General features: G+C 31.8%; 2 protein-coding genes across 7 annotated transcripts in view; one reads left to right on the forward strand and one right to left on the reverse strand.

Annotated features, from left to right (window-relative positions):
• The window catches only part of Noc1 (Nucleolar complex protein 1), a 31,847-nt gene extending 17,182 nt beyond the window's left edge, over positions 1-14,665 (forward strand). The window contains 11 exon segments of the mRNA XM_076465508.1: positions 709-924; positions 3,032-3,229; positions 4,497-4,757; positions 8,622-8,801; positions 9,665-9,814; positions 10,121-10,656; positions 10,658-10,992; positions 11,718-11,823; positions 12,581-12,617; positions 13,213-13,294; positions 13,527-14,665. Of these exon segments, the coding sequence (XP_076321623.1) occupies positions 709-924; positions 3,032-3,229; positions 4,497-4,757; positions 8,622-8,801; positions 9,665-9,814; positions 10,121-10,656; positions 10,658-10,992; positions 11,718-11,823; positions 12,581-12,617; positions 13,213-13,294; positions 13,527-13,690 (2,265 nt within the window). The 3' untranslated portion in view covers positions 13,691-14,665.
• Positions 14,666-18,568: 3,903 nt separating this feature from the next.
• Positions 18,569-26,381, reverse strand: part of LOC143231029 (uncharacterized) — a 64,024-nt gene continuing 56,211 nt past the window's right edge. For all 6 annotated transcript variants that reach the window (XM_076465501.1, XM_076465506.1, XM_076465502.1 and 3 more), the window contains 2 exons: positions 26,251-26,337; positions 18,569-19,029 (listed from right to left, as the gene is read on the reverse strand). In XM_076465501.1, coding sequence (XP_076321616.1) covers positions 26,257-26,337 — 81 coding nt within the window. In that variant the 3' untranslated portion in view covers positions 18,569-19,029; positions 26,251-26,256. The remainder of the gene's footprint in view (positions 19,030-26,250; positions 26,338-26,381) is intronic.

The following is a 26,381-nucleotide window of genomic DNA, read 5'->3' on the forward strand; positions in this document are numbered from 1 at the left end:
ATTTTCAAAATATATTTATTTTCTGATTTTGATATAATGCACTTTATTATACATTCTAATATCAACTTAAAATTGTTTAAACTGTTTTGTTTTATATTAAGCTGGTAAACCTTCTTCAGGAGTTCAGTTTTGCTGTATATTTAGAAATAATCTCTTTATTTTTCCACTTTTAAAAGTGATGTGCACTTCAAATATTTAGTTATGTTTTTGTATTTCTTGAAAAACAAACTTTTGCCACAAATGTAGGTTATTTATTTAACATAATTTGTGTAGCAAGTGCTAACAGACTTTCAGTTAATGGAAAGTTCAACTTATAAACTACAGAAATTATTTTGTGTGCTAAGTACAGGTTGTATATTAAAGAAACCTTTTTGTGTAGAAATTGGAGGCCACACATGAAAGAAAGTAGTTATTGAGGTAAATTAAGGTCATGCCCTAAACCATTCATTCATTTTTTTGCAGGTGTTTGTGGTAAGGCAAGTAGCATACTAAAAATGATTTCTGTTAGTAACAATTCCAAGTTACAAAGTATCTTAAGTTGCATAGAAATTACTCTTAGTTGTAAGGGAAAATCAAACATTGAATGTCAATTACTGTAAATACCCACTGCTGTTATTGAACTTAATGTTAGGAAGTTGTATGGAATGAGAATCATGTGTGTCATCATGTCTTGAAATTACAGTCTAACTCTTTAATTGTTCATTCCAGCATCCACTCACTATGTTGGAGGAACTATCAAGTGGCAATCGAGAAGCTAGAGATCGTCGTTTGTTATTGTGGTACTTTGAAGATCAACTTAAAGAACGATACAACATGTTTTTACGGGCATTAGAAAAAGTATCACATGACACAGTTGAAAAGATGAAGCAGAAAGCTGTAACAACTATGAGTGAACTTTTAACTCAAAATCCAGAACAAGAACAGGTTTGTACACTGGTTTATGGCAATAATCTGGCATAACATTAAATCTCTATACAGAGATTGGTTGGCACAGTAAACATCAGGTAACTATGAAAGTATTTATACTATAACTTTTTTAATGTAGTAAGAGCATTTTTACAAAATTTGGCAGCATTTAGTAAACATTACATGTATTTTGTACCCAAAAAATCAGATTGTTTTAAGCAAGAGTTTTTACTAAATATTTGTTCATGAATATATGGAGTCAGAGTGTAATTCAGTCCCTGAGCACAAAGTGACTTTCTTATTAAGATTAAAAATACTTTTTTTTCATCTTACAGTTCTCAATTTTTATTGTCATAACCTCTAGAACCTCCAAAATTAATATAAAAAACATGTATTTTATCTCTCATTTTTTCTGTTATAACACTGTATGGACTTTGTCAATTTGACCAACCTTGTAACCATCAGAAGAAAAAAAATTAAATCTAAATTACCCTTTTTTCTTTTTTTCTCTCTCGAATGAATGCAAATTTAACAAAAAATTAGAATATTTCTTAAACAACTTAACTCGCACTAGGTAACTTCTGTTTTATTTAATTTGTTTCTTTAGCTCATTATCCCATAGTTATCCAATAATACAAGCTGTAAATCACATGGCAAGTCTGTAGTTCAAGTTGCATTATTGAATGACATAATACTCAAGCTACATGTGAACATATTTCATAGAGAAATATTTCATTATATGATCTAGTCTAACATTATCTAACTTAGTAAGTTTTTGATTTTTACATTTTAGTTACTATTATAACAGCATCCACTGGTGTTTTAGTATTTATGTTAGGTCTCTTTTTTGTTTTGCCATTGGCCCTCCAATGAAAATTAATCCTAATTTCTTGTAAAGAGTTATTGGTAACTTGCAAATTTTTAGTTATTTGGAATAAGCACTTAAGAATAAAATATTATAACAAAGCCAACAATGTTCTATAACTATTGTTATCTAATGGGATTTCTAAGTAAGGCATAATTGCCTTGAAATAAATCCCAAAGCTGGTCTGTTTGAACTTGGTGTTAGTAAATTTGAATCTGAAGGTGAAATAATTAAGAATTTATACTGAGAACAAGTAAAATGATGGTAATTTATAACTATCTTTTTATTGGCCATAAATGATTTAATAGTATATGTCAGGAGAGTATGGCAAGTGGGTTTGATTTTCTAAGCAATGAAGATTGAAAGTTATAAAACAGATTATGCCTTAATAATATCTGGTAATTTATGTTAAACCTGGAATATCAGAGAGGAGTGATGAAAAAGTAGAAAATGGTCAAGTTAAAGAGAAATAATATTCTGTTGTTCAGATTAGCAGGTCTTGAAAATTTATTTAGTTATTTCATTTTGAAATTAAAGAATTGATGCTTATATTAAAATTCAATTTATTAACTGCATTTTGGTACCAAGTTTATTTATAACCCTGTATGTCTTAACATGCACACTTTTACTTATGCATGTTGGTAGAATTAACTGTTTAACCTTTTCTCCATCTTAAGTACTAGTTGATATAAAAGAGAGATTTATGTATTGTGGCATATTTATTGTTATTTTACTTCAGTCGTATTACAAAAACGTGATTTTCTCCAGTTTTAATCCTAATTTCCAAATCACTCACAGGAGTCTCTGATATTAAAAAAAAGAAAGAAATCTTAGAGTAAAGAAGTGCTAATCTTAGAATTTGTATTTGTTTTATCTTTAAAAAGATTGAATTTTGTGAAGACAGACAAACAAATGAAAATTTAACCATACCTCATTTGGGTTGAGAAAATATATTACGTAGAAGAGTGAACAATGTTTCGACCTTCTACATAAAATATTCTCAACCCAAACGAGCCGTTTTTGCATATATATTTCTCGACATCACTGATTATTATTTCATACCTTTGAAATATTCAACTTTTTTTTTTATTTACAATAAGGTATAGCATGTTTTTAGAGGGGAGTTGTACATTTCTTTGTCATTCAATTTATTTCCAAAATTCCAACTGTATATCACCTACATTTTTAAAACAATCAAAATATTATATTATTGGATAACTGTACACACGATTTGTACATTAACTGTATTTGTATGTGTAGTTTCTACTTAGCTGCTTGGTAAATAAAATTGGAGATCCAGTGCATCGAGTTGCAGCCAGAATTCCTCAACTACTAGGTCATCTTTTAAGTGTTCATCCTGACATGAAGAAGGTAGTAGCCGAAGAAGTTGAACGACTTCTGTATCGTCCAAACATTTCTTCACGTGCCCAATACTATGCACTCTGTTTTTTAAATCAGGTGAAAATATATTTTAGTTTTATGACATTTACTTTTATGTTTTATAACTATTAAGTTGATATGAGCTGAGTTACAATTGTAAGTCCCTTGAAAGGACAGCAGTAAATCTATGAATTTACAATGGTAAGATCAAGAGATTGATTACCCTCAGTGGACACAGCAGATAGTCCAATGTGGCTTTGTCATAAACACACACACACAAAATTGTAACATATTATAACATATTAAAGGTCAAGTATAGAAACCAAATTTTTTCAGCTGTTGATTGGATTATTTTTTTAATATAAGGTAACTGTTTACTAATGTTACTTAAGAAAATAACACAAATTTACAGTCTCCTAAATGAAAATAATTTTGTTGTGTTGCTTGCCTCTCAGTTATAACAATAATGCTAAACAATAATATTTTCCAACAAGTTGAATTAATTTCTTCCACATATTCAATGGGAATACAAGAAACTTTAAAATACACAGATAAAATATTATTGAAATAAAATGGTAAAGAATAAACCTGAACAAGTTTTCATTGTCGTAGATGTCCACCATCAGATGTGATCAAAACTAATCAGGTTTTAGTTTTTACTTAAGTTTTATTTGTACATTTTGAAATTTTGTTGTGTTTTTATTGAATAATATTCTTGGTCACGTGGAGATAATGAATAACTTTGCATGACCCAATACTGTTATAAAGTTTCATTCAGGCCTGGCATGGCCAGGTGGCTAAGGTGCTCGACTCTTAATCTGAGGGTCGCAGATTCGAATCTCCATTGCACAAAACTAGCTCACTCTTTGAGCAGTGGGAGCATTATAATGTGATGGTCAATCCCACTATTCATTGGTAAAAGAGTATCCCAAGAGTTCGCAGTGGGTGGTGACGGCTAGCTGCATTCCCTCTAGTGTTACACTGCTAAATTAGGTATAGCTAGTGCAGATAGCTCTCGTGCAGCTTTGCGCAAAAAACAAAACAAACAAGTTGTATTCAGAACATTTGAGTATATTTCAACTGTGTTTTATATACTATTGTTTAATCAGAATAAAAAGTGGTTTTTGCACTAATATATAAAAGTTCCTATGGAAATATTACTACAACTGCACAATTTGGGTAGATGTTTTCAAAATATTTTTAAATTTGCTAATTTCTTTTGTAAAATGAATATAATATCTGATTTATCATATGTTTCATTTGGTAGTTATTCCTTTGATAAACAGTTAATGTAATATGGTCTTCTTCAGTTGGAATTATGCACATGGTCTTGTCTTTGATGTAGATGGTTCTGTGTCCTGAAGACAACTTACTTGCCGACCACCTACAGAGTATATATTTTGGATTTTTCAAAGCCTGTGTCAAGAAAGGAGAAGTAGATACAAAGATGATGAGTGCTCTTTTGTCTGGAGTCAGTAGAAGTTATCCATATACTACAAAAGACAAAAGCACTAACAAGTTGACAGAACAGCTTGACAGTATATATCGTGTAGTACATTGTGTCAGTTTCAACGTAAGCGTACAAGCTTTGATGCTAATTTTTCAGGTACTTTTCAATTTATTTTTCTCAGGGTAACAAAGGTGATTATGTATGTGTTTGCTTCATATATTAAAATAGTATAAGGCCTTGGTGTTATTACTAAGCAAATCATATTTATATTTAAAGTGATTCAAGTGTTTGACCATAGTAGTTCAGTAAAATTTTGAATTCAAGTAAAAAAAAACATGATGCCATGGCCTTTGACCCATAACCCACTGCAAAAGGGTTAAACAGTCCATTAATTATGTATGTCAGAGTGGGTGGTGAGGGTCTTAACATCACAAAGTGCATTAATTAGTTTGTTTTATCAATGTCACAAATCAGATTATTTCAAAAATAAATACATCAATATTACCTTTTTTTTTTTTTACACAAGTCTCCCAAAAGATACTCACTAGATAGTGAGGGTTTTCCTCTTGTTTAAAACTATCTGCAGGATGAAATGTGATGTTATTCTTCATTGTACATATAAACAAATGTTTAACTTTCATAAATGCATGTACTGTATATTGTTGTATAATGTTCTGGAAATGAGATCAATTGGAGCATAATATTGAGCATATAGAGTGTGGAATTGTGGTTTACAATGTTTGAGAAGTGGAGCATGGTTAGAAGTGAATCAGGAAACCTAGTCAACTGTTTTTTGTGTGAAAAAAAAATTCAAAACTTCCTCTTCACAATAAATATCAAAGAGAATTAATGAGTTTGTATGAAAAAAATTCTTGGTGTGTGTGTGTGTGTGCCTTTTACAAGGTGGTGAAAATGATTACAATTAAACGTGTCATATGGTATCAGTATTATACATATTACATTTTTAGATATTAAGCTCTTTATCTAATCCCTTAGAAATTTTAAAGAATTAGAAGACTATAATAATGGCATTTGAACTACACTCTGTTTGTTATATCCATTGCTTCAATCCTAGAGTTTTTCAGGCTCTATCAGTGGTATAAGAAATGGTGTTTCAACCATTACTGTGTCATCTGTTAGTGGGCTGGTGAAACGGAAGGACTGAAGCCCAAAAGAACTACATATCTCACTCTCCTTTAATGCATATTTAATGTGTACAAGTCTAAATGTGGTTGAGGTCATGTACTGTAAAAATTTAGCTTAAGGTGTTACTATATGTAGATTTTCTGATGTATACAGATTATTACTATTTAGAAGTAATCTATATAGATATATAATGTATAATAACTGAAATGTGGCTGTATATTACAAAATACTAATCCATTAAAACCCAGCCAAGAAAGGGAAGAGTAAAGGTCAGTTTTATATTATACGATACATAACAAGTGCACACGCATCACATCAATGCAAGTTATGTAATGTTCACTAGGCATGGCTGGAAGGTCAGTGTAATAAAAAAAATATATACATATACATAAACATATAATACTACAAGACTTAAACTACTTATTACTAATCAGTTGTATTTTTCGTGTAATAATACATAGTCATTCTAACAAAAAAGAAAAACAATTTATATTTGTTTCCTAAATCTTTTATGATGGTTATGAAGTTGGTCAATTCACAGAACCCACATAATTGGAGTATAGAAAATAACATAATATATAAAGTCTTGCTGAAAACAAAAATTTGAAAAGTATTTAGGAGGTTTTAGAGATCACAAATATTCAGGATTCTGGGAATGAAGAATTGTTCTTTAGTCATAACATGAAATCACTTTGCACTCAGACCAGTAACAAAACAGACTCAATATTTATCACAAACAAATCTTTAGAAAAATTTTTCATTAAAAAAATTTGATTTTTGTGCACAAAAGAATTGTAATCTTCATGAAAACTCTACCAAATTTTGCGAAGGTACACATGCTGTATCAAAAGTTGTAGTGCAAATACCTAATATGTTGATGAAATTGTGTATATTATCCCAAGCCCATTGTGAAAGGATTAAAAATCATAATTTATGAACATTTTGAATATTCTTCTTTTTATACCTGTTTGAAAAACAAGTCTTAGCTTTGGTATTCATACTTGTGCATTTTAGACTTAGTGGTGGTGGTGGTATTACATAAAACCACAAATCATGGAATACTGTAAAGCATGCATAAGAATTATTACTAAAGGTTGGTACAACATGGACTAGGTTGCAAGTCATTGTTCCTTGACATTTACAAGTGCTGTTTCTCTTTCAGTTACATTCTGTTGTTGGCTTCATCATTTGAGTTTTAAAGGTTGCAAACTTTTATACTCATAAAAGTGATCTGAAGGAACATTGAAATTAGTAAATGTAATAGTAACTCAAAATTCTTTAATTTTAGAATTAAACTCAACACATTATACTTCCCTTTACTCTAAGATGCTAGTAAAACACAGTTACTGAACATGCTAAATTTGTCTAAGCATTTTAGTATTAGCTATAACCAGCTTCAAAATATAATTCAAACTTTAGTATTATGAATGAGTTAATTTCTGAATTTGAAAGTAAATATTAAAAGAACACACCTAAATATAGATTTTATTGAGTTGCATGGTATATTGAATGCAGCACTGGTTAGACATTTGTGATGTTAAACTACTAGGTCTACAGTTTCATACAAATTATGAACTACAATTACCAATATTAACAAGCTAGAATATAAAATAAGAGCCTCGTATCTTTTTATTTTGCTGAGATATGGCTTATGTACTGAATCAAATAGTGGCCCTGTTGACCTATTTCAGTTTTTGCAGATAAAGGTCCCTTATCTGCACTTAACACAATATTTGACATGTGAATAACCTTCAACAGCTTAGAATCTCTCCCTAGTGGTTTACTGAGCCATTTTTTATTATTGTTCAGCATAAGAAAGAATGTGTGTTTAGTACTTTAAGAGGGAAGATCTGTAAGGAGAGAGTTTTGTCTTTGATTTGAGATCCAAAATTCATCACCCAGTAAACAGAATCTATGTTTCATAACTGATTTGATCTCAACTTTCATATTATTAATGAAATGAATGGTGCAAACATAGGTTGATCTCAAACCTTACATTGTTTAGAGGAATGAATGATATAAATGTGGATTGATCTCAAATCCTACATTGCATAGTGGAATGAATGATGTAAACATGGGTTGATCTCAGACCTTATATTGTTGGTAGAATGTTTATCCTGCATAAATCTAAGATGCTTTCGTGGTTGAAAATTTTGAAATTCAGGTTTGAACAGTATAAGAGTTTAAATAAAGCATATGTACTGTCAACTAGGAAATATAAAGCTATTTCATACCTTAAGAAAAACTAAAATTTCTTCTTCTTGAGTTATACATATAAAATAGAATGTTATTTATTTATTTCATACAAATAATTAAAGTAAAAATTGCATGGTTAGTAGCCTTTTCTTTTTAAACTAGCAGTATTCATAGAATTATCTTCACAGTTTGCATCTGAAGAAGAAAGGGGCCCACCTTCCAAAAGAGCTTGGGTTTTAGGGTTTTTATTAATTTCTGTCAAGACTTCTTAACCTACGTGTTTTTTCTAACATCATGAATCATGAATGAACTTAAAAATTTGTTAATGCTGTCTGTTTATATAGATTTATTTAAATGATATTAATAAAATTTTAAAAGAGTTTCAAATGAATTTAATATAATTGTTTTTGAGCAAGAAAAAGAAAACTTACTTTTGATATATTTAAAATTTGTGTTTGGATAAACCAAGGAAAAGAATATTCTGATAATAATTCAGTGCTATTTACATTTTCAGAAGTTGGATGTGATGATAACAGGAGGATTGTGTGAACATAAAAGTTAAAAAATATTGAAGATAACATATTTATAAATAAACGTATTTCAGTTTTAGTGATTTAGTTTTATTTTCATCTTACCATTATCAAAATTTACATCCTCAAACTTAGTGTGTGTCTGCAGGTTTTGGATTCCCGTGAAGACATTACAGATAGGTTTTACACAGCCCTGTATCGAAAGCTTCTAGATCCTCAGTTACACCATTCATCTCACCAAGCAATGTTCTTGAATCTATTGTACAAAGCATTGAAGAAAGATCCACATGACCAACGAGCAAAAGCATTTATGAAACGTCTTTTACAGGTTATAACTTCACATCTTTTTCCACTGACAAATTTTGCTTTATTTATTACCCATATAGATCTTGCAAATGAAAATTCCTCTTGAAACAAAGAGCAAAATTAAATGTAGTTGTTACAATAATAAAAGTATATTATTTTGTGTAACTTTTTTCTCATAGGATAGATATACTTGTGTATGCTTCCAAGATTGCATTTCATTTCAAGACTTAAGTTTCATCAATAAAAATAATAAAATAGTTTTAATCCAATCAAAGCTAATTTTTTTAATAAACTGTGAAGCTGTAAACTATTATTATGATCAGTATTTCTTGTTACAAATTGGTACTGCTGCTATGAGTGAGGAAAAGTTTAAAGAAACATATTTATATTGAAAATTTAAAATCTAATCTGTTATAACTTTGTATTGAACTTGATTTAATGTTTGTGACATTTTTAGCAACAGTTTAGATTTATGATCCATGGAGGATAGTTATATGTCAGATGCAAATTAAAAAGCTTAATTTTATCTAGTTTCTTTAACAGAATCTGTTTTTATACTGTACATTTCTACACATGTTTTGGATGATAGTAACAGAACAAAATGGCCATGAAGAGCAGTATGCTTGTAAAGCAGAATTAGTTGATCTATTAATACCAGCAGTAGTATTGAACAAATCTTTGCTTTCTGGTGTTTTAAAATACAAGTTTTCTGTGTGTGTTACAGATTAAATTGTTGTAGTGAATTTGACCATCAAAAACCTATAATTTGTACTTGCTTCAAAAGTATCTAAAAATGAAGAAGGTTTAAGTTTGTGTTTTTGAAAATACATGTACTGGATCTTTATATGTATATATATATATTACTTTTTGTTTTTCAATCTCCAGGTTTGTCAGTACCATTCACCAACTTTAGTTTGTGGTATGTTAATTCTCATATCAGAATTGCTTCGTCGTCGTCCAGGACTACTATTTTCAAAAGAGCAAGCAGTAAATTTATCAGATGATGAAGACGAACACTATGAAGATGTACCAGAAGTAAACCATTCATTGTTTTACTATTTTTGTACATCAGCTGTTGTTTGTTTATTCATTTAATCTTGATGTTTTCCATTTCAGATAAATTGCATTTTTTGTAATTTTGTCTTTAAACAGCAAAAAGTCTTTAGTGAGAACATACTTCATAATTTTAAGTTTAATTGTATCTGTCACCATTGTAAGTTACAAAGTGCACAAGTCATATTCATTAAGTTGGTTGTATTCTTAAACAAAACAAATGAGAATGAAATGACCAAGAGAAACAAAGAAGTTTTCAGCATGATTCTTTCTCTCTCTCTTTGTTAGGAAGATCCAGCTGAAACATTTAACTCTTGTGTTGAAGACACAGAAGAAAAATCAAACAAAAAGGAAGTTCATCCTAATACTCTTTCCTCATGGATTCACAGATCGTTGTTACCATCTAAGCACATTGTTAAAAATGTTTATGATTCCAGCCACAGGAACCCATTATTTGCTGGTGCAGAGTACTGTTCATTTTGGGAACTTATAAGATTATCTAATCATTTTCACCCTTCGGTTGCACTGTTTGCTAGGCAGGTCCTCAACAATTCATCTATAGATTATAGTGGAGATCCTCTTCAAGATTTCACACTTATTCGTTTCTTAGATAGATTTGTGTATCGAAACCCAAAGAAAGGGACAGAAAAGAATGAAAAAGATGAACAACAAAAGGTTTTTGGAAGACGGACCTGTTATGTCCCAAACAGTGCAAAGAAACTACCAATAAATACAGCAGGATATCTTAAACAGAAAAACATTCCAGTTGAAGAAAGGTTCTTTTATGAGTATTTCTATAAGCACTGTGGTAAAAAATTCAAAAGTGCATGATGACTCTGATGTGGAAAGTGTTGCAAGTGATGAGTTTGAGGAATATATATTAGAAAAATTTGAGCCTAGTGGCAAAACAAGTAAAATAGACTTTGCTCAAGAAGTGAACATACAGAAACAAAAAAACAATATGAAAAAAAAGAAAATTTCAAATGAAGATTTGAGAAATGATGAAGATCTAGATAGTTTGGAAAATGAAGATTTTGATTTTAATGATGATGTGGAGTTCCAGAATGCATTTAAAGATTTTGATGATGACCTTCAAGACAATAAAGGCATATATGACAAGGATATGCTTGATGAAGAAAATGCTGCCTTTTCTGAAGATGGTACGTTCACTGGAATTTTCATTGCATTTAATGGAAGTAAAAATTATCTGTATAATGTTTTAGAAAACATGTATAATGTTCTGAAAAAGAAAATTATAATTCATAAACAATATATTTGTATGGCATTTTTGTTTTTATTGTTGGAATTTTAACCAAGAAATGTTTGAAACTGTCAGACACGAGTTGGTAATAATATTTAATGTATAGATGTTTTGCTCATGTCTTTAGCTTATTCACAGTAAAAAACGCACAGTCTGAACTTTAGTTACATGTGACGCACTTTGGCACAGTAGTATTTGAAGTTATTCAAAATATACTGAATGTATTTTAAAAGTCATTAAACTGAGGTATATTTGGTAAACATCATGTGTTCAACTGATGCAGGGTTGTATGCATTTTTCATTGATCTCATCAAGATGTGTGAATCAAATGTAATTTTTCTATTTACTTACACAAAGCAATTGTTTCCCAAAGTTCTGAAGAAGAATGAGATTGCATCTAAGTGAAGAATTAATTGATTAAGTAATCATCATGAAACCTTCCAGTATAGTTATCTGAAAAAGTGGCATCACTTTTTTGTTTCTACGTTGTATCAAATGGAACAAAACGTTTTTGTATTTAATATTTCTTATTCAATAACAATATACTTGATTCCATAAAAGAAAAATATAAATATATTACAGTACTCTGACAAAGTTAATTTTCATTTTTTTTCTCTTATTTAGATCTAGGTCTCATGGAATTTTCTGATTCACTTAATAAACCTGCTAACAGGAAAAGAAAACACACTGACAGAAGTATGAAGACAGTTAAGAGAAATAAATCAAAGAGGCAAGTCTGATAATTGAAGGTTTCTAACAAATGCATAACAATGTTTTCAATTTGTGTTTTTTTCCTATTCCAGATGCACATTGATCATTTTATGACTGACTTAAACATCTTTACTACATTTGCTATATAAACAAGAATATATGACTAACCTGTAAACACCAGCCTTGCTCTTTTGCACGCTGTGGCTGAATTTTTACTGGCTTTTGTCAAAGAGCACAGTATAATAACATGCATGCACAATATCCCATAATTACCATAATCTTCTGAATTTCTAACTATCCGACAAGAGCCATTAAAAATTCAGCCTTGCTCTTCTGCAAACTTGTAGCTAGGTATAAAACACATTTTCTTAAGTCATGGCCCTTATTTGATACCATATTTCATTGTTTCATGTGTGAGAATTTGCTCTGTTTTGGGTTGTATAGGCAATGTTTATACTCATGGTTCCTTTCCCTCCATTTTCCATTATTCTTATGAAGGAAAATTCCCCCACATACATCATTTTAGTACAAGTTGCAACTTTCTAGTTCATAATTTCAATGTGTAATGAGGACTTCTGTATGACAGTGCAAATATTCTTGTGTTTTGCAAAATATACAGAATCTTGAAATATAGATTTCCATAAAGTTATAAGTTTCAGTTGCTCCTTTTCTTTTATATTTTCATAAATTTTAAAACTTAAACTTTGTTGATTAGAAGATTCTTATCTGTTAAAAATAATAGTTTAAATTCCAGTTTATTTCATATTTCTTTATAGCTTTAACACGTCTGAGCTTTTTGCTGATGCAGAAGAGGTAAGCAGGACTTTTTTGAGCTAAAACATTACAACAAAATTAATAAGAAATTAAATCACTGAAGTGGTATTTGTGTAGTATGTTTAATATGTTTATGTATTTACACACACACACGTTTGTTGAAAAATCAAGATTTAGATAGATTTTACAAATTAATTTATTAAACTAATTTAACTGAATTATAACTTGATTCTAGTGAATTTATAAAATTAGTCCCAATCTATTGTGTTTTCAAAGTATGAAATAAATTTTAATCATTGAAACTCCTTAGCGGTTGGTGCAAATTGGCTTTATGGTAGAGATTTGGATTTCATAGCTGGTGAACCAGGTTGGAATCCATGCAATATCACAAAATTTTCCCCACACTTTGAATTGTTGGTCATTTTAAGAATGCCAGTTAGTCCCATTGTATGTGCATAGTAGGGTGCTACTGAACATACTTCAAATCCAGGGATGGCAGCATGCAACCTTATCACTTGGTAATATATACAAATACCTTGTGTTCCTTTAAGATTAGAAAATTCGTTATTTATAAATGTGGAATAAACAAGTTCAATGCAAGTAAAGTTAAAAGAATGTATTTTTTTCATTTTAGTTCTCCAGTATTCTGGATGAAAATGTAGGGTCTAAAGTTGATTTTACTACAGCTGAAGCTATGGCCAACAAGGACAATGCTCGTGAGTTATATAATTTTTTTTTATTACAGAATTAATGATGTAAAATAAAACTTAACTTTTATTTCCTATTATGAAGTGCATGATTTTTATATTTACTTTGCATTGTTTATTAAAATGTTTAGTCGTATCTACTGTTTGAAGAAATTATCATTGTGCATTTCTTGTTCTAAGAATGTAATTTGCTTCACTGCTGAAAAGTTGAAGTTGACGTCCAAACATGATTTTATTTTAGACACCAAACAATTACTGTGGGAGTCTAAACGTGACAAGTGGATCAAGGGAAAAGACTGGAAAAGCAAAAGGAGAATGAAACCTAAACCAGGAAACTCTTTTAGAAGAGGACATTTCTCCAGAAAACAGAGACCATCAAAAATAGCAATAGAAGACATTAACTAGCATATTCACAACTTGAGAAAGGAAATAATCTCCACTTTTAATTGTAAATTTTTTGGTCTTCATGATTTTGAATAAGTACTATGTTTTGCTAGGGAACATTTGAAATAAGTATCATTTTACACTTGAATACTGTTAATGTTATTATAGTTGAAAAATATCTTACAAATTTGCAAGTGATTTGTTCAATTTCTTACAACCTTCAGATCCTCATGCACCACAGACATACAGTCTACCAAGATATATGTACACCAAATTCTCCTTTATGTTGTAGAGTTTCTGCTTTTAAACTTACAAATTCCTGGCTTTACCCATACATGCCGTTCTGAGATACATTTTTATTTCAAGTGGGTTTCTTGTCATCAAGAATTTGCTTCCATTATCATTAAAGCTTTTTCTTTTGTCAAAAACTTTGAATCTTTTGTCACAAAACAAAAAGATTCCAACCTACGGGCCTTCATAGTCAGCTTTGACATAAAAAAAATTATTCACACAAGTGCCTGTTGAAGAAGCAAGTTCTTTGTTAGAAGTTTCCTAGCTGTCCTTTAATTGGGAACTCAAAATACAAATGTAAGGAAAAGATAAAAAAAAATATTTCAAAGAGGGAAACTAAGTATGAGTTAAGACCTAAAGAAAAAGAAAATGGCTAATAACTGGTTTTTGCTGGTAACTGTGACCATCATAATTCGTAGTCATATATTCAAGTTTTTAAGCTATATTGATAAAGTATCTGTGTGTGTTTGTATATACACACACACACACACACAATTAGCAGTTTAAAAACATCATTTAAACTTTATTTAAGACTATACTGTAAACATTTAAAAAGTTTTAACATTAATTTTATGATTGGTGTTCATTCAAAGAGAAGGTTGTTTATGTTTTAGTTTTACAGTGCATTCACTAATTGTATTGCTACAATAATTTAATAAACATTGTGATTACTAATTTGGTAATTTATCAAGCTAGTAAATATAATTTTGTGTATATCTGATGACAGTATGGCATAAAAGTAAAAAACAAAAGTTGTGCCACAACAGAACTGAAAGTCTGGTCTTTTGAGAAGCATGTATTGTGGCTTTAGAGATTTACAATATTTCAAAACTTGAATATTTAACAGTTGGTGAAATTAATAGCAGAACAGATATCACTAAGCACAGTAGTACATAGTATGTAGAGATGGGTCAATAAGAATATGATCAGCACAGATAACCCTTGTGTAGCTTTGCCCGAAATTCAAAACAAAGAATAAGGTCACCACATTAAATCTATTCTTAAGTTGAGTGATAATAAAAGTTCTGTTAAAGTGAAGAACTCGCTAAAGAGCCAAAGTGTTCATCTTTCATTTTTCATTTCCCATGCTAGACAAAAAAAACGTGTAAAGTTTTTCAATGGCTTCAGTATGAAATAAAAGTACTTTTAGAGCACTTTGAAACAGGCTATCATTAACAATGACTCAGTATGTAAGTATGGGCTGAGAAAATAGTAGCTTATGCATTCAATCTATTACTCTGATGCTTACAATTAACAACTAAAGTTGAATTACAGCCTTATGTGAGCACATGTCTGTGTATGAGTGATAACGCACTTTATGATCTCATCCTTATTAACCAACGTGATCCTAGCATGGGATGGAGTCAGTTTGTATACACATGCAGTGAGTTTGGATGAAGTTGGAAGACATGGATTCTGTAAGTATCCCCTCTATGTTGGTTCAGCACTCCAGGGTACTTTAGCATCCTGGCTCCCAGTATAATCCAAAATTAAAGAAACTTTGTATAATATTAACAGTATATATATATTACCATTTTAGTATAAAAAAAAGTTTACTTATCAACCTATTTCACTGTAGTTGTTTAAAGCAAAGAGGGGAAACAAATCCAAACAAAAAGTTTTGCAAAATTAAGTATAATGTAGGGATGGTAATACAAAAAAGTACAGAAACAAGAAAGGGATTATTAAACAAAAGCACACACAAATCACTGTAATTAAGCCAGTAAGTACTAAATCTATCTTACAAGCTTTTGGTTATTGACCACTGTAAGACTGTATAATACCATCAGCTTAAATACTTTTATTCAAACTTAAGAAGTTATTCTTGGAATAACAGTTTTGGTACTTCTGTATTGATTTTGTATGGTTTAGGTATTCATCCCTGCCTTGTTTCTGTACGTTTTGGCAAGGCTATCCTTATATTGTACTTAAGTTTTGTAAGCATGATTTTTATTACTTGTATAGAAAAAAAATACCACATATACTCCCATATGATGGGTTATTTTAACAGTATGTACTAACTAAAACAATTACAGTAAGAACTTATTAAACATTGCAGAAAAGTAACTCAGTTCTACTGAACTAACTGTAGTCTAGCATAGTGTTGTATTAATATTTTTTTTATGTAAAATGTTTTTTTGTCATGTTTACATATTTAAAAAGTGTTTTACTTATACCCCCAGTCATCATTATTGAGAACTAATTCCTTAAATATATAAATAATTTTTAAAGTATATTGACCTTGAATTCTGATAAAGTAAAGGCAAAGCCTTAAGGTGGTAACCTTGTTTTAAACATTCATTGTTGTAATCAAAGTTAGTATAAAATTCATTCAAAGTCATAATTTTCTTAGTTATTATTTATTCATATATTGATCTGTTGGCACTTTGTTCTGTACAGTCAGTTAATCAAGATAATTAGATTGATTTTAAAAGTAACTGGCACAATTCTATCAAAATACATACAACATCCATTAATACCAATTCATGGTAAACATTCACTTCAGTGCTAACTATGTACTAACCAAGGTAACTAAAATTATTATGCCTTTGCACTACAGTAACCTCCATGCCCATTTGTTTGCTGTTAAGTTAATACAAAAATGTATATACATAATTCTGTAAATAAACAAATTACAAAAGTATTACAAACATAATATTAACAGCATTTTTATTTACAAATACCTAGATGGTTCTTTAGCTTCTGCTTTTTTAGGGTAATTTAGAAATAAACTGCCATAGTATGTATAAGTTTAGATTCCATTTATTTGGTTATAAAGATCCCTGTTAAAGATTTTTTTTTACTGCAGTAAACTTTCAAATTTAATTAAACCATGTGCCATCTGAAGATGCAAAAATTGTGTACATAAATTGTTTTCAAAAATTCTCTTTTCGTTTTAGAATATAAATTTTGATACTTTGAGTTTCACAACTGAACAGTGTATTAATTAATGTATGCATTATACACATATCTAGAGAAATGTATTAACTGCAATGTTCGATATTTTTAAGTGAGAATTAGAACTTATTTAATATTTAAAATATCATGTGGTTATGTTAAAATACATCTGTAAACTAATTCAGTTAAGCAAGGTATACAATGTTGTTGTATATAAGGCAATTCAATCTTACCTTCTGAACAGACTTTGGCTCCTCTTGGGCAGCTGGAAAGAAATTCTGCAGCAAGGTATTTTTCATTTAGTTTCCTAAATTTAAACAATTTAAAAACTAATGTATATTCCATATTCTTTTTTTCCTACCAACCAAGGAATCCTTTTAGGATTTATTTTCATTTGTTTAAGAGATGCTGAATTTTTTCAGAATATAGAATATTCAGGTCCCCCTTATCAAATAACTTAGATTTTGAAACTTTTACAACTTGTGGTGACTACAGAATTAATATTTTTTTTGCATTTTCTTGTTCCATGTAGAAAAAAAATAAATGCACACCAACATGTCCAAACTTAGTAAATTTTTATGCAAAAGTATGGATTAAAATATCAACTTCACATTTTAATTCTGAAAATGTCATAGTCCTGTTTGCAGAGGGTGTGTGGGTATTAGTGACTGGGAGAGTCATCTATGAATAATGTTTGTCATAATATATAAAATTTGCCCATTATAGTAGTACATGAAAAACTAAACTGTGTAAATGCATTTTGGAATATTTGTTCTAAAAGGCGTGTCGTACAATAGTTAGGACTATCTGTTGCTTAAAAGTTATTTAGTTTATGGTTAAACTAACTTAGTTTTAAAGTCGTTAAATGTGTTGAGTACAGAATGTACATGTCGGCTTTATTTGCTGTTACTATAATTACATTTTGATGAGAAAAATGCACTTGCCTTATCTTGACATGAGATGGAATTGTTTATATACACAGGCTGTTCACAGTCCAACAGTTCTAATGTAAATATAACTATTTCTTACAATAAGACTAATAATTTTTATGACATTTATTGGACCAGTGCAGATTTTCTTGTAAGATAAGATATGGTATTGAAGAAAAATGTTCTTACTGGTGATTTGTATTGAGTCAATAATAAATTACATAACTAAGATTATTTTTTAGTTCATGTAGCATGCACTGAAAATACTTATCAGTTGTAAAGTTATATTTTTTGTAAATAATTAAAACTATCACCAGTCTTTAATATCACAAACACTTTTCACTGAAGAATTATGTTTTGCCAATTTAAATAGATATACCACTTAAAATGTAGCATTATTAAAATTCCAACAACAGCATTGCTCAAAACTGTACTTAGCTGTGACTAGATATGTTCCAAATTTTAGCAGAGATAAGAAAGAGTGCATCATTACAGGGACTTGTCCAGTTAGATTCAATAACTAAAATCCTACAATAATTTGTTTTTTTCTTGTGCTTACATAATGTATAATAATGCAGTACCATATTACTTCAATGCTCAAACATTTAAACTAACAAATACAGTGATTGTGAATAAATATAAACACTTTAGAGTTTCAATATATTCATAATAAATACAAAGTTTGAAATTATGGTGACTTGAAATAAATTTTTAAAACAATTGTATCCTGTCAATCAATAAAAATTCTGAGAAAAAGATATGTAAAAAATCATTATTCATATCATCAGGAACCATCTGTACTTTATTTACATTCCACAGGATTTTACAGAGCAAAAATGCAATTTGAATGTTAAAAATTCAAGTACAGTGTAGTGTGGTTCAAAGAAAAAAACAAGTGGGAATTCTCAATAGTGGCAACTGTAATTAGATCTCAAATTTGACAAACAGGTGGTGCTACAAGCTAAAAATTTGTACTTAAAATCTTAGAGCCATGGCTAAATTATATTTTTATTCTGTCATCAAGTGTTAAAAAATTACATACTCCAAAAATTTATTTATTTACATAAAGACTTACGAAACAGATTTTCAAATATTAATATTAAATAACTGCAGATACACGTGTTCACTGAGCAAGAAAGAATTTCACTTTCTAAAAGACAATAAATCTGTTATATCTCTGCTTGTACACTTGGTGTGAGCCTTGCTGCTGTAGCTTACCCATAACTGTGGCAACGAATTTCCCTATAGAACACAAGAAACCTATATCATCTCTGCTTGTACCCATTTATCTTTTTTTGTTAACATAAGTATAATAAAATTGGATTGCTTTAGAATATGTATTATAAAGACTGTTTTTTAAACATAATTTTTTCATGGTCCTTATAATCTAATTTAGCATAGAATGTTTTATGACTGTTTTACTACAATGAAAATTTGAATAAAAAGTTCATATGAAAACTAAATTATTTCAAAAACAATATTTTCACTGCTTATGGTAATACCAACTAATAATTGAAATAAAAATTGCCTAACAAACACACCATTTGTGAATATTTTTCATATTAAATAATTAGGGAAGTATAATGGGTTATAAGTAGGATCATTTTCATATGTTTGTGTCTAAGAAAATGAAACCATTTTACAAACATAATGTACACTACTGCACTCCATTTTATTTCAAATAAAGTTAAAAACACAACTGTACTCACACTGAAGAAATGGACCCTTTTTCTATTGTAATCTGCTCCCAAGAAGTTCATGCATCAAGTAATTTAATATCATTCTTGAATTCTGAATTTACCGTGTAACAGCTTATATTGTAGGTTTAAAGATCAACAAACTAGATATAAACTATAACAAGTCAAACATTTTTGGATAAATATTTGTAATTTTCTGAACCTGAAAATCACCGTGGGCTCAAACTCATCAGAGTCTGACTTACACTGACTCTATACATTTAGAGATAAATCTTTAGTTAAAATATTTAATTTAGAAAATATTTTTTATGCACAAAAAGACTTCTTATGTTTAATAAGCTCTTGTCAGATTTCATGAAGATACACAAAATACATTAGAAGTGAAAGTATCAATACATTCATTGTTTTCTGGTCATTGCAAAATTAGTCAATATGTCCATACTTGTACATAAAGTTAATGTTTTTGCTTGGGAAGCTTATTTTAAAAACATCAGTTGTAAAGACATGATAGAAACAAAGCTAATCCACACACTACCAATTACATGATGGAAAAGTTGCTTAACTGAAGAACCCTTTTTTAACCCTCTCTCAACAAACAGCTCAAAGGGACCATATCACAGTATTACGAACTTAATTTCAATATTTCAGTAAACAACTTTATTATCTTTGTACACCAATAAAACTGGAATCACAACATACTCTTATAATTGAAATTTTAACTTCTTATTCTGAAAGAAAATATCAATAAAAAGGAAAATTTGCTTTTTTTTGTATCAAACAGCACATCTTTTCTTATTACTCAGTTTGTTTTATAATGACTACCATACAACACCTTTAGTGGTTTACAAATCAGAACTGAAACTTCAGACTTTTACAAGCTGCAGTGCATAATATGAACATCCTACTTTTGTGATTTGCTGAGATATCAGTATATTTAGCAAACCTACATTGAAGCCTCTTGTCTACTAACCCCAACTTATGTTTTTACAACCAACAGAAAGAGCACATTCCAAACGATGTAAATTTTGCATTTGTTTGTAATTGGCTAGGAGGAGAAAATTCTAATTGCAGAAGCAATTCATTGTTCTGAGCAAAAATGAGTTGTTTTTTAACCTACATACTACTCAGAAAGCAAGATAAATTACTGTGATTTTGTGTGTATCAATACAGTGCTTGAAAACTTTGATTTTCTAAAACACAACTTTAAGTTCTAAAAAAACTGATATGTTTTCCCTCTCCATCTTACAGAATAAACAAAGTTTATGGCTAGGCTTAGCAAGTATGACATGCATGAAGAAATCAATTTTGTGACACTATATGTACCCCCTCGGTGTGGATTCTTGTATGTGGTGAGGGGACCTACCAGGGAAAGTTCTGTTCTTTCAGTTTACCTTCTCTGGGATCTAAACATTCACCCATGTGTTCGCTGTGCATGGCAACCCGTGAAGGGTAAGAGGATCCTGGTGGTTGAGGGGTCCAACCCTAACACACCATTTTGGCCTTGAATTCCTGTAGATGGGTGCCCCCTCGGGTCAGTCAGCTGGTCCACTTGGACTAGGGTCAAACATGTACCAGCATTGGATGTTCTCAACAGGTGTTGAGGACATTGTATCTGATGCTGGTGTTTAGCTATAGTGCTCGCAAAACCCTAATGTTGCAGCAGTGTCCTTGTGTCTTTACACAGAAATGACAGGCTGTGTGATGGACGAGTGCATGGAGGGGTGGCACTGTTGGTTAATCAGCATGTGCCCACCCTGTCTTTGCCACTTGACACACACTTGGAGGCTGTAGCCATGTGTGTTTCCTTGGGTCATACTGTCACTGTTTGTTCTCTCTGTCGACTGGAGAGACATATGATCAATCAGAACTTGATGCTCTCATTGAACAGTTGCCGTCTCCCTTTTTCATCCTGGGGACTTTAATGGACACCATTCCCTCTGGGGAAGTGCTGATACTGATAGGAGGGGTCGCTCTGTAGAGCATATGCTCTCTGATCACAACCTTTCTCTTTTCAGTACTAGTTCTACTACTTATTTCCATGCACCTAGTCAGTCCTTTACTGTTATTGATCTCTCAATTTGCTCCCCTTCATTATTTTCCCATTTTTCATGGAGGGTTGATAATAATCCATGAGGCAGTGATAATTTTCCTATAATCTTGAGAGAGACTGGCTGTGGTCGATGCCACCCCACCCGAGTGCCCCAGTGGAAGCTAGATCAGGCAAACTGGCCCTCTTTCACTGCTCTCACAGAATGTGATCCTGCCATCATCTGTAAGCCATTAGTAGACAATCGTGTGGCAACAGTAACTGACTGTATTTTACAAGCAGCTGCTCAATGTATTCCTAAAACCTCGACACGTTTTTCACTATATTGTCATCCATGGTGGAATCCTACCTGCCACATGATGGGGAAGGCTCAAAAGCGAGCCTGGGATGCTTTCCGTAGATATCACACACTCTCGAACCGAATTGCTTTCCAGCGGGCCCATACACATGCTCGATAGGTAAGATGTCAAAGCCAGAAGGAATCTCAGATTAAGTTCACAACTAGCATATCCTCTACCACCAGTTCCAAAGTTATATGGGACAAAATTCGAAAGATCAGTGGGTAATATCACTCTGTGCCCCTCTCAATCTTGCTCTCTGATGGCCAGGAAGTGGCTGATACCCACAGCATCGCCGATACTCTAGGTGAATGTTTTTGCCATGTATCTAGCACTTCTGCTTCTTCTTCCACCTTTTTAGCCGTCAAGAATTGGGCAGAGAAATCACCTCTTTCCTTTCGAGCTGATTGTCTCTATGACTATAATCAGCACTTTACACTGGTGGAATGCAAACTGGCCCTTCATCAGTCTGGCAGTACATCAGTTGGAACTGATGATATACACAATGAGATGCTGCACCATCTATCTCCTGCTTCTCTTGCTATCATTCTGGTTGTTTGTAACTGGATCTGGCAGAAGAATGTTTTTACCAATGCCTGGTGCCAGGCTATTGTCCTGCCTTTCTCCAAGTTTGGGAAGAATCCCAGATATTTTCAAACTACCGTCCAATTGCTTTGACAAGCTGTCTCTGTAAGACTTTAGAGAGGATGATTAATGCTCATCTTGTCTGCTTCCTCGAAGCAAACAATCTCCTCTTGCCCACCCAGTGTGGGTTCTGACGACAGTGCTCCACCATGGACCATCTTATTTGACTTGAAACGTCAATCAGAGAAGCCTTTCTCAAATGACAACATCTTGTATCAATATTCTTTGACATTGAGAAAGCTTATGATACAACATGGAGGTATGGCATTTTGAGAGACCTCTATATATCTGGGTTATGTGGCCATTTGCCCATTTTTATTAAAAATGTTTTAATGAACAGGAGATTCCAAGTTCATGTGGGTGCAACACTTTCCCGTTCTTTTCTACAGGAACTTGGAATCCCTCAGGGCTGTGTTCGGAGTGTCACACTTTTCAGTGTACAAATTAATGCCATCACTGAACATCTCCCTCTCACTCTTGCAAACAGGCTCTATGTCAACAACTTTCACATCTTATGTCAGTCGTCGAACATGAGGTATATTGAGTGGCAGCTACATACTGCCCTCAATTGTTTACTGTAGTGGACAACAGCAAACAGCTTTATCTTCTCTCTCTCTAAAACCATTTGCATGCACTTTTGCCACTAACAGAGTATTCACCCTGATCCTGAACTCTGTGTCAGTGAAGTTGTGCTGCCTGTGGTCTCTGTGACAAAATTCTTGGGGCTTATCTTTGACCTTAGCTAACCTTTATACCACACATCAAGCAGCAACGAGTCAAATGTACAAAGGCACTGAACATCCTTCGTGCCCTCTCTTCTACCACTTGGGGAGTGGATCGATGTTCTATGCTAAAGATATATAGTGCTCTTATCTGATCGAAGCTCAACTATGGATCAATGGTCTATGGCTCTGCCAGACCATCGGCCTTAAAGATGTTCAGACCCTATTCATCAACAAGGACTTTGGCTCTGCACTGGGGCTTTCTGCACTTCCCCAGTTCAGAACTTATACACAGAATCTCATGGACCTTCTTTGCACCTCCACCGTTTGCAACTGTCTTTACTATATTCTTCAAAAGTTCGTTCCTTACCAAAGCATCCCACCTGGGGTTGTGTTCTCCTTCCTCTATGGGCCCTGCTTTTTCAGTCCAGACGGTCTGCTATTGCTCCTTTTGGCTTTCGTATCCAGGTGCAGTTGGATGAATTGGGTCTGTCCTTGGATAACATTGCTGTATCCACTGGTCAGCCCACCCCACCATGGCTTCTTACAGTCCTCAATTGTGACCTATCTTTAAGTCATCTGTGAAAAGTAGACACTCCTGATTGGAAATACTGTCTGTTATTTGCTGAACAACTTTTGAACGATACTTCCATTCCTATTTATACAGATGGTTCGAAATAAGATGACTGTGTGGTATCTGCCATGGTTTGTTGTGGTTCGGTGGTTGCACGCAGAATCCCCTCTACAGTTTCTGTGTTCACTGCTGAACTATATGCCATTTCTCTTGCCCCAGATCAGCTAAGCAGTACTCAAACTGCACAATTTATACTGACTCGCTTAGTTCTCTAGTGGCCCTAGAATTGCTTCACATTGGTTCACACCCTGTTCTCGCCAATATTCAAAATCGACTGGCCTATTTTTCTTTAACATCTACTTCTCTCCAGTTTTTCTGGACACCGGGCCACATTGATATTCGTGGGAGTGAGCTCGCCAACACTATCACTGCTGTTCCTGTCCCATATGTGGACTATGGTCCTGTATTCAAGGCTCGGCTCTGTGCAAGCTGGCATTCAACTTGGAGTAAGCAACGCGAAAACAAGCTTTTCCAAATAAAACCCTGTATTGGACTTTGGCTGTCTTGCTTCCATAAGGATCGGAAAAAAAAAAAGTTGTTCGAACTGGACTATGCATTGGTCACAGTTTTTAACTCACCGTTTTCTTTTATCTGGAACTGATGCACCAATGTGTAGTCTGTGTAACACTCGGATCACAATAAACCACATTTTACTTGTCATCGTTACGATTCACAATGACGGCACTATTTTAAGTATGTTCTGCCCCAAGGTTTGTCCATGATGTTAGACAGTGTTACTGGTGATGGTGACACTGTCCACCTTGGTAATGCTTTAGTTTTTTAAAGGCCATTAATCTTTTTAATTTATTCTTTACACCTTTTCAATGTGGCTCCCTTTTAAAAATCACAGTTCTTCTATTTAAATTTGAAATTAGAAACTGGCTGTAACATTAAATAACTCAAAACCAGGACTGGAAAGGCCAACTTCAGGTGACTGATGGTGGTTTTTGTACTTACCTATTAGTCTTCCTGGCGAGTTATGATTATTACAGTCACATTACAAAAAGTCTTTTACAACTTGAGTTACTGTAGTTTTTCTCTTGATGTTGTAGACTTGATGTACACACTGCTTTTATGTTATTTATTTATTTTTTTTAACTTTGTTTTGTTTTACCCTAATTTCCTTTTACCTTTTTACTGGACGTTTGGTGCAGATAGCCTAGCTGCTTTGTGCCATAAAACACTAAATCAACCAACAAACCAACTATATGTACTAGCATTTGTTTTTCTTTATATTTTAAGAAAATTAACTAAACATTGTGCATTCATAAGCAAAAAGTATATATATATATATTTTTTTTTTACATGTTCATAAGCACTTAAAAACTTTTACACCTGAACTTCTAACCTCTGATCATCTTGGGAGATAACTAATGTCTAAATATATACCAAGTACATTGGATCAGCCTTATCTTTCTACACAGCCAAATTATAAACCTTTTCATGCACTTTTAATATTTTAGATAATTTTCACTGCCCTATAAACAAAACAATAAACCATCTTATTCTATTCTTGAAGTCAGGATTATGATATACTCTGTGGAAAAAGTTTGGTAATTGCACCAACTTGTTTGATACTAATGTCATATTACAGTGCCACATAAACAGTATAATGGGAAAAGCAGTGTTTCACTTCTTTATTATTAGTAGATTTCTACTTCACCTGGTAACAGAAGAATAAACATAAGAACTAGATGTAAACAGGTTAGAAATCAAAACTTTCAGAAGAAGTACTCTGGAACTGTGTCACAAATACTAAAGAGAATAGAACAGCACTGATCCTTTATTTCACATTTTTTAACTTACAAAGTTTTAAGGTAGTTACAAGGTTGGCCAAAATGTTAGACCCTGTACAGAATTATAGCAGAGAAAATAACAGATAAAATATATAGTTTTTTTTCTGAAAACAACTATTTGCTATTCATTTAGGAGCTTTTAGAAATTATTCAAATAAAATTATTCAGATGAAGAGAAATATTTTTATTCCTAACACAAAAATCACTTTGCACTGAGAATAGTCAACAACCCGATTCCATATATTCAAGGATAATTTTTAGTAAAAAATACTTGATTAAAATTATGTCTACATAAGACCTGTATTGTTTACTAAAAGTTTGAACAATTTTGTGAAAATACCCAAAATATGTTAAAAGTTATAGTATGAAAATCTTATGGTCGTGTAACAGGTGTAATCCAGTGAGTTAGTAGCAAGAGAGTTAATATATATTTTCATATTTATACCTGTTTTTATTAAACCAGCTTTACACCAAGCACGACTTGGCAATAACCAAATTTCAGTATACAATATCATCAGTAATCTCTAATAACCTTTGTATACATTTACCTATTAAATAATTTGTACATATAATTATTAAAGTACCTTCATCTAGGTTGATGGCAGATGATCATTAGCTTTATGGAATTCCAAATCTTCATATCTGGTAAAAGTTAGTCCACATTGAGGTTCCTGCATAAAAAATTTGACATTAAATGTTTCATGTACTTTAAAAA

This window comes from Tachypleus tridentatus, chromosome 10, assembly GCF_004210375.1.
Source record: "Tachypleus tridentatus isolate NWPU-2018 chromosome 10, ASM421037v1, whole genome shotgun sequence".
Taxonomy (NCBI): domain Eukaryota; kingdom Metazoa; phylum Arthropoda; class Merostomata; order Xiphosura; family Limulidae; genus Tachypleus; species Tachypleus tridentatus.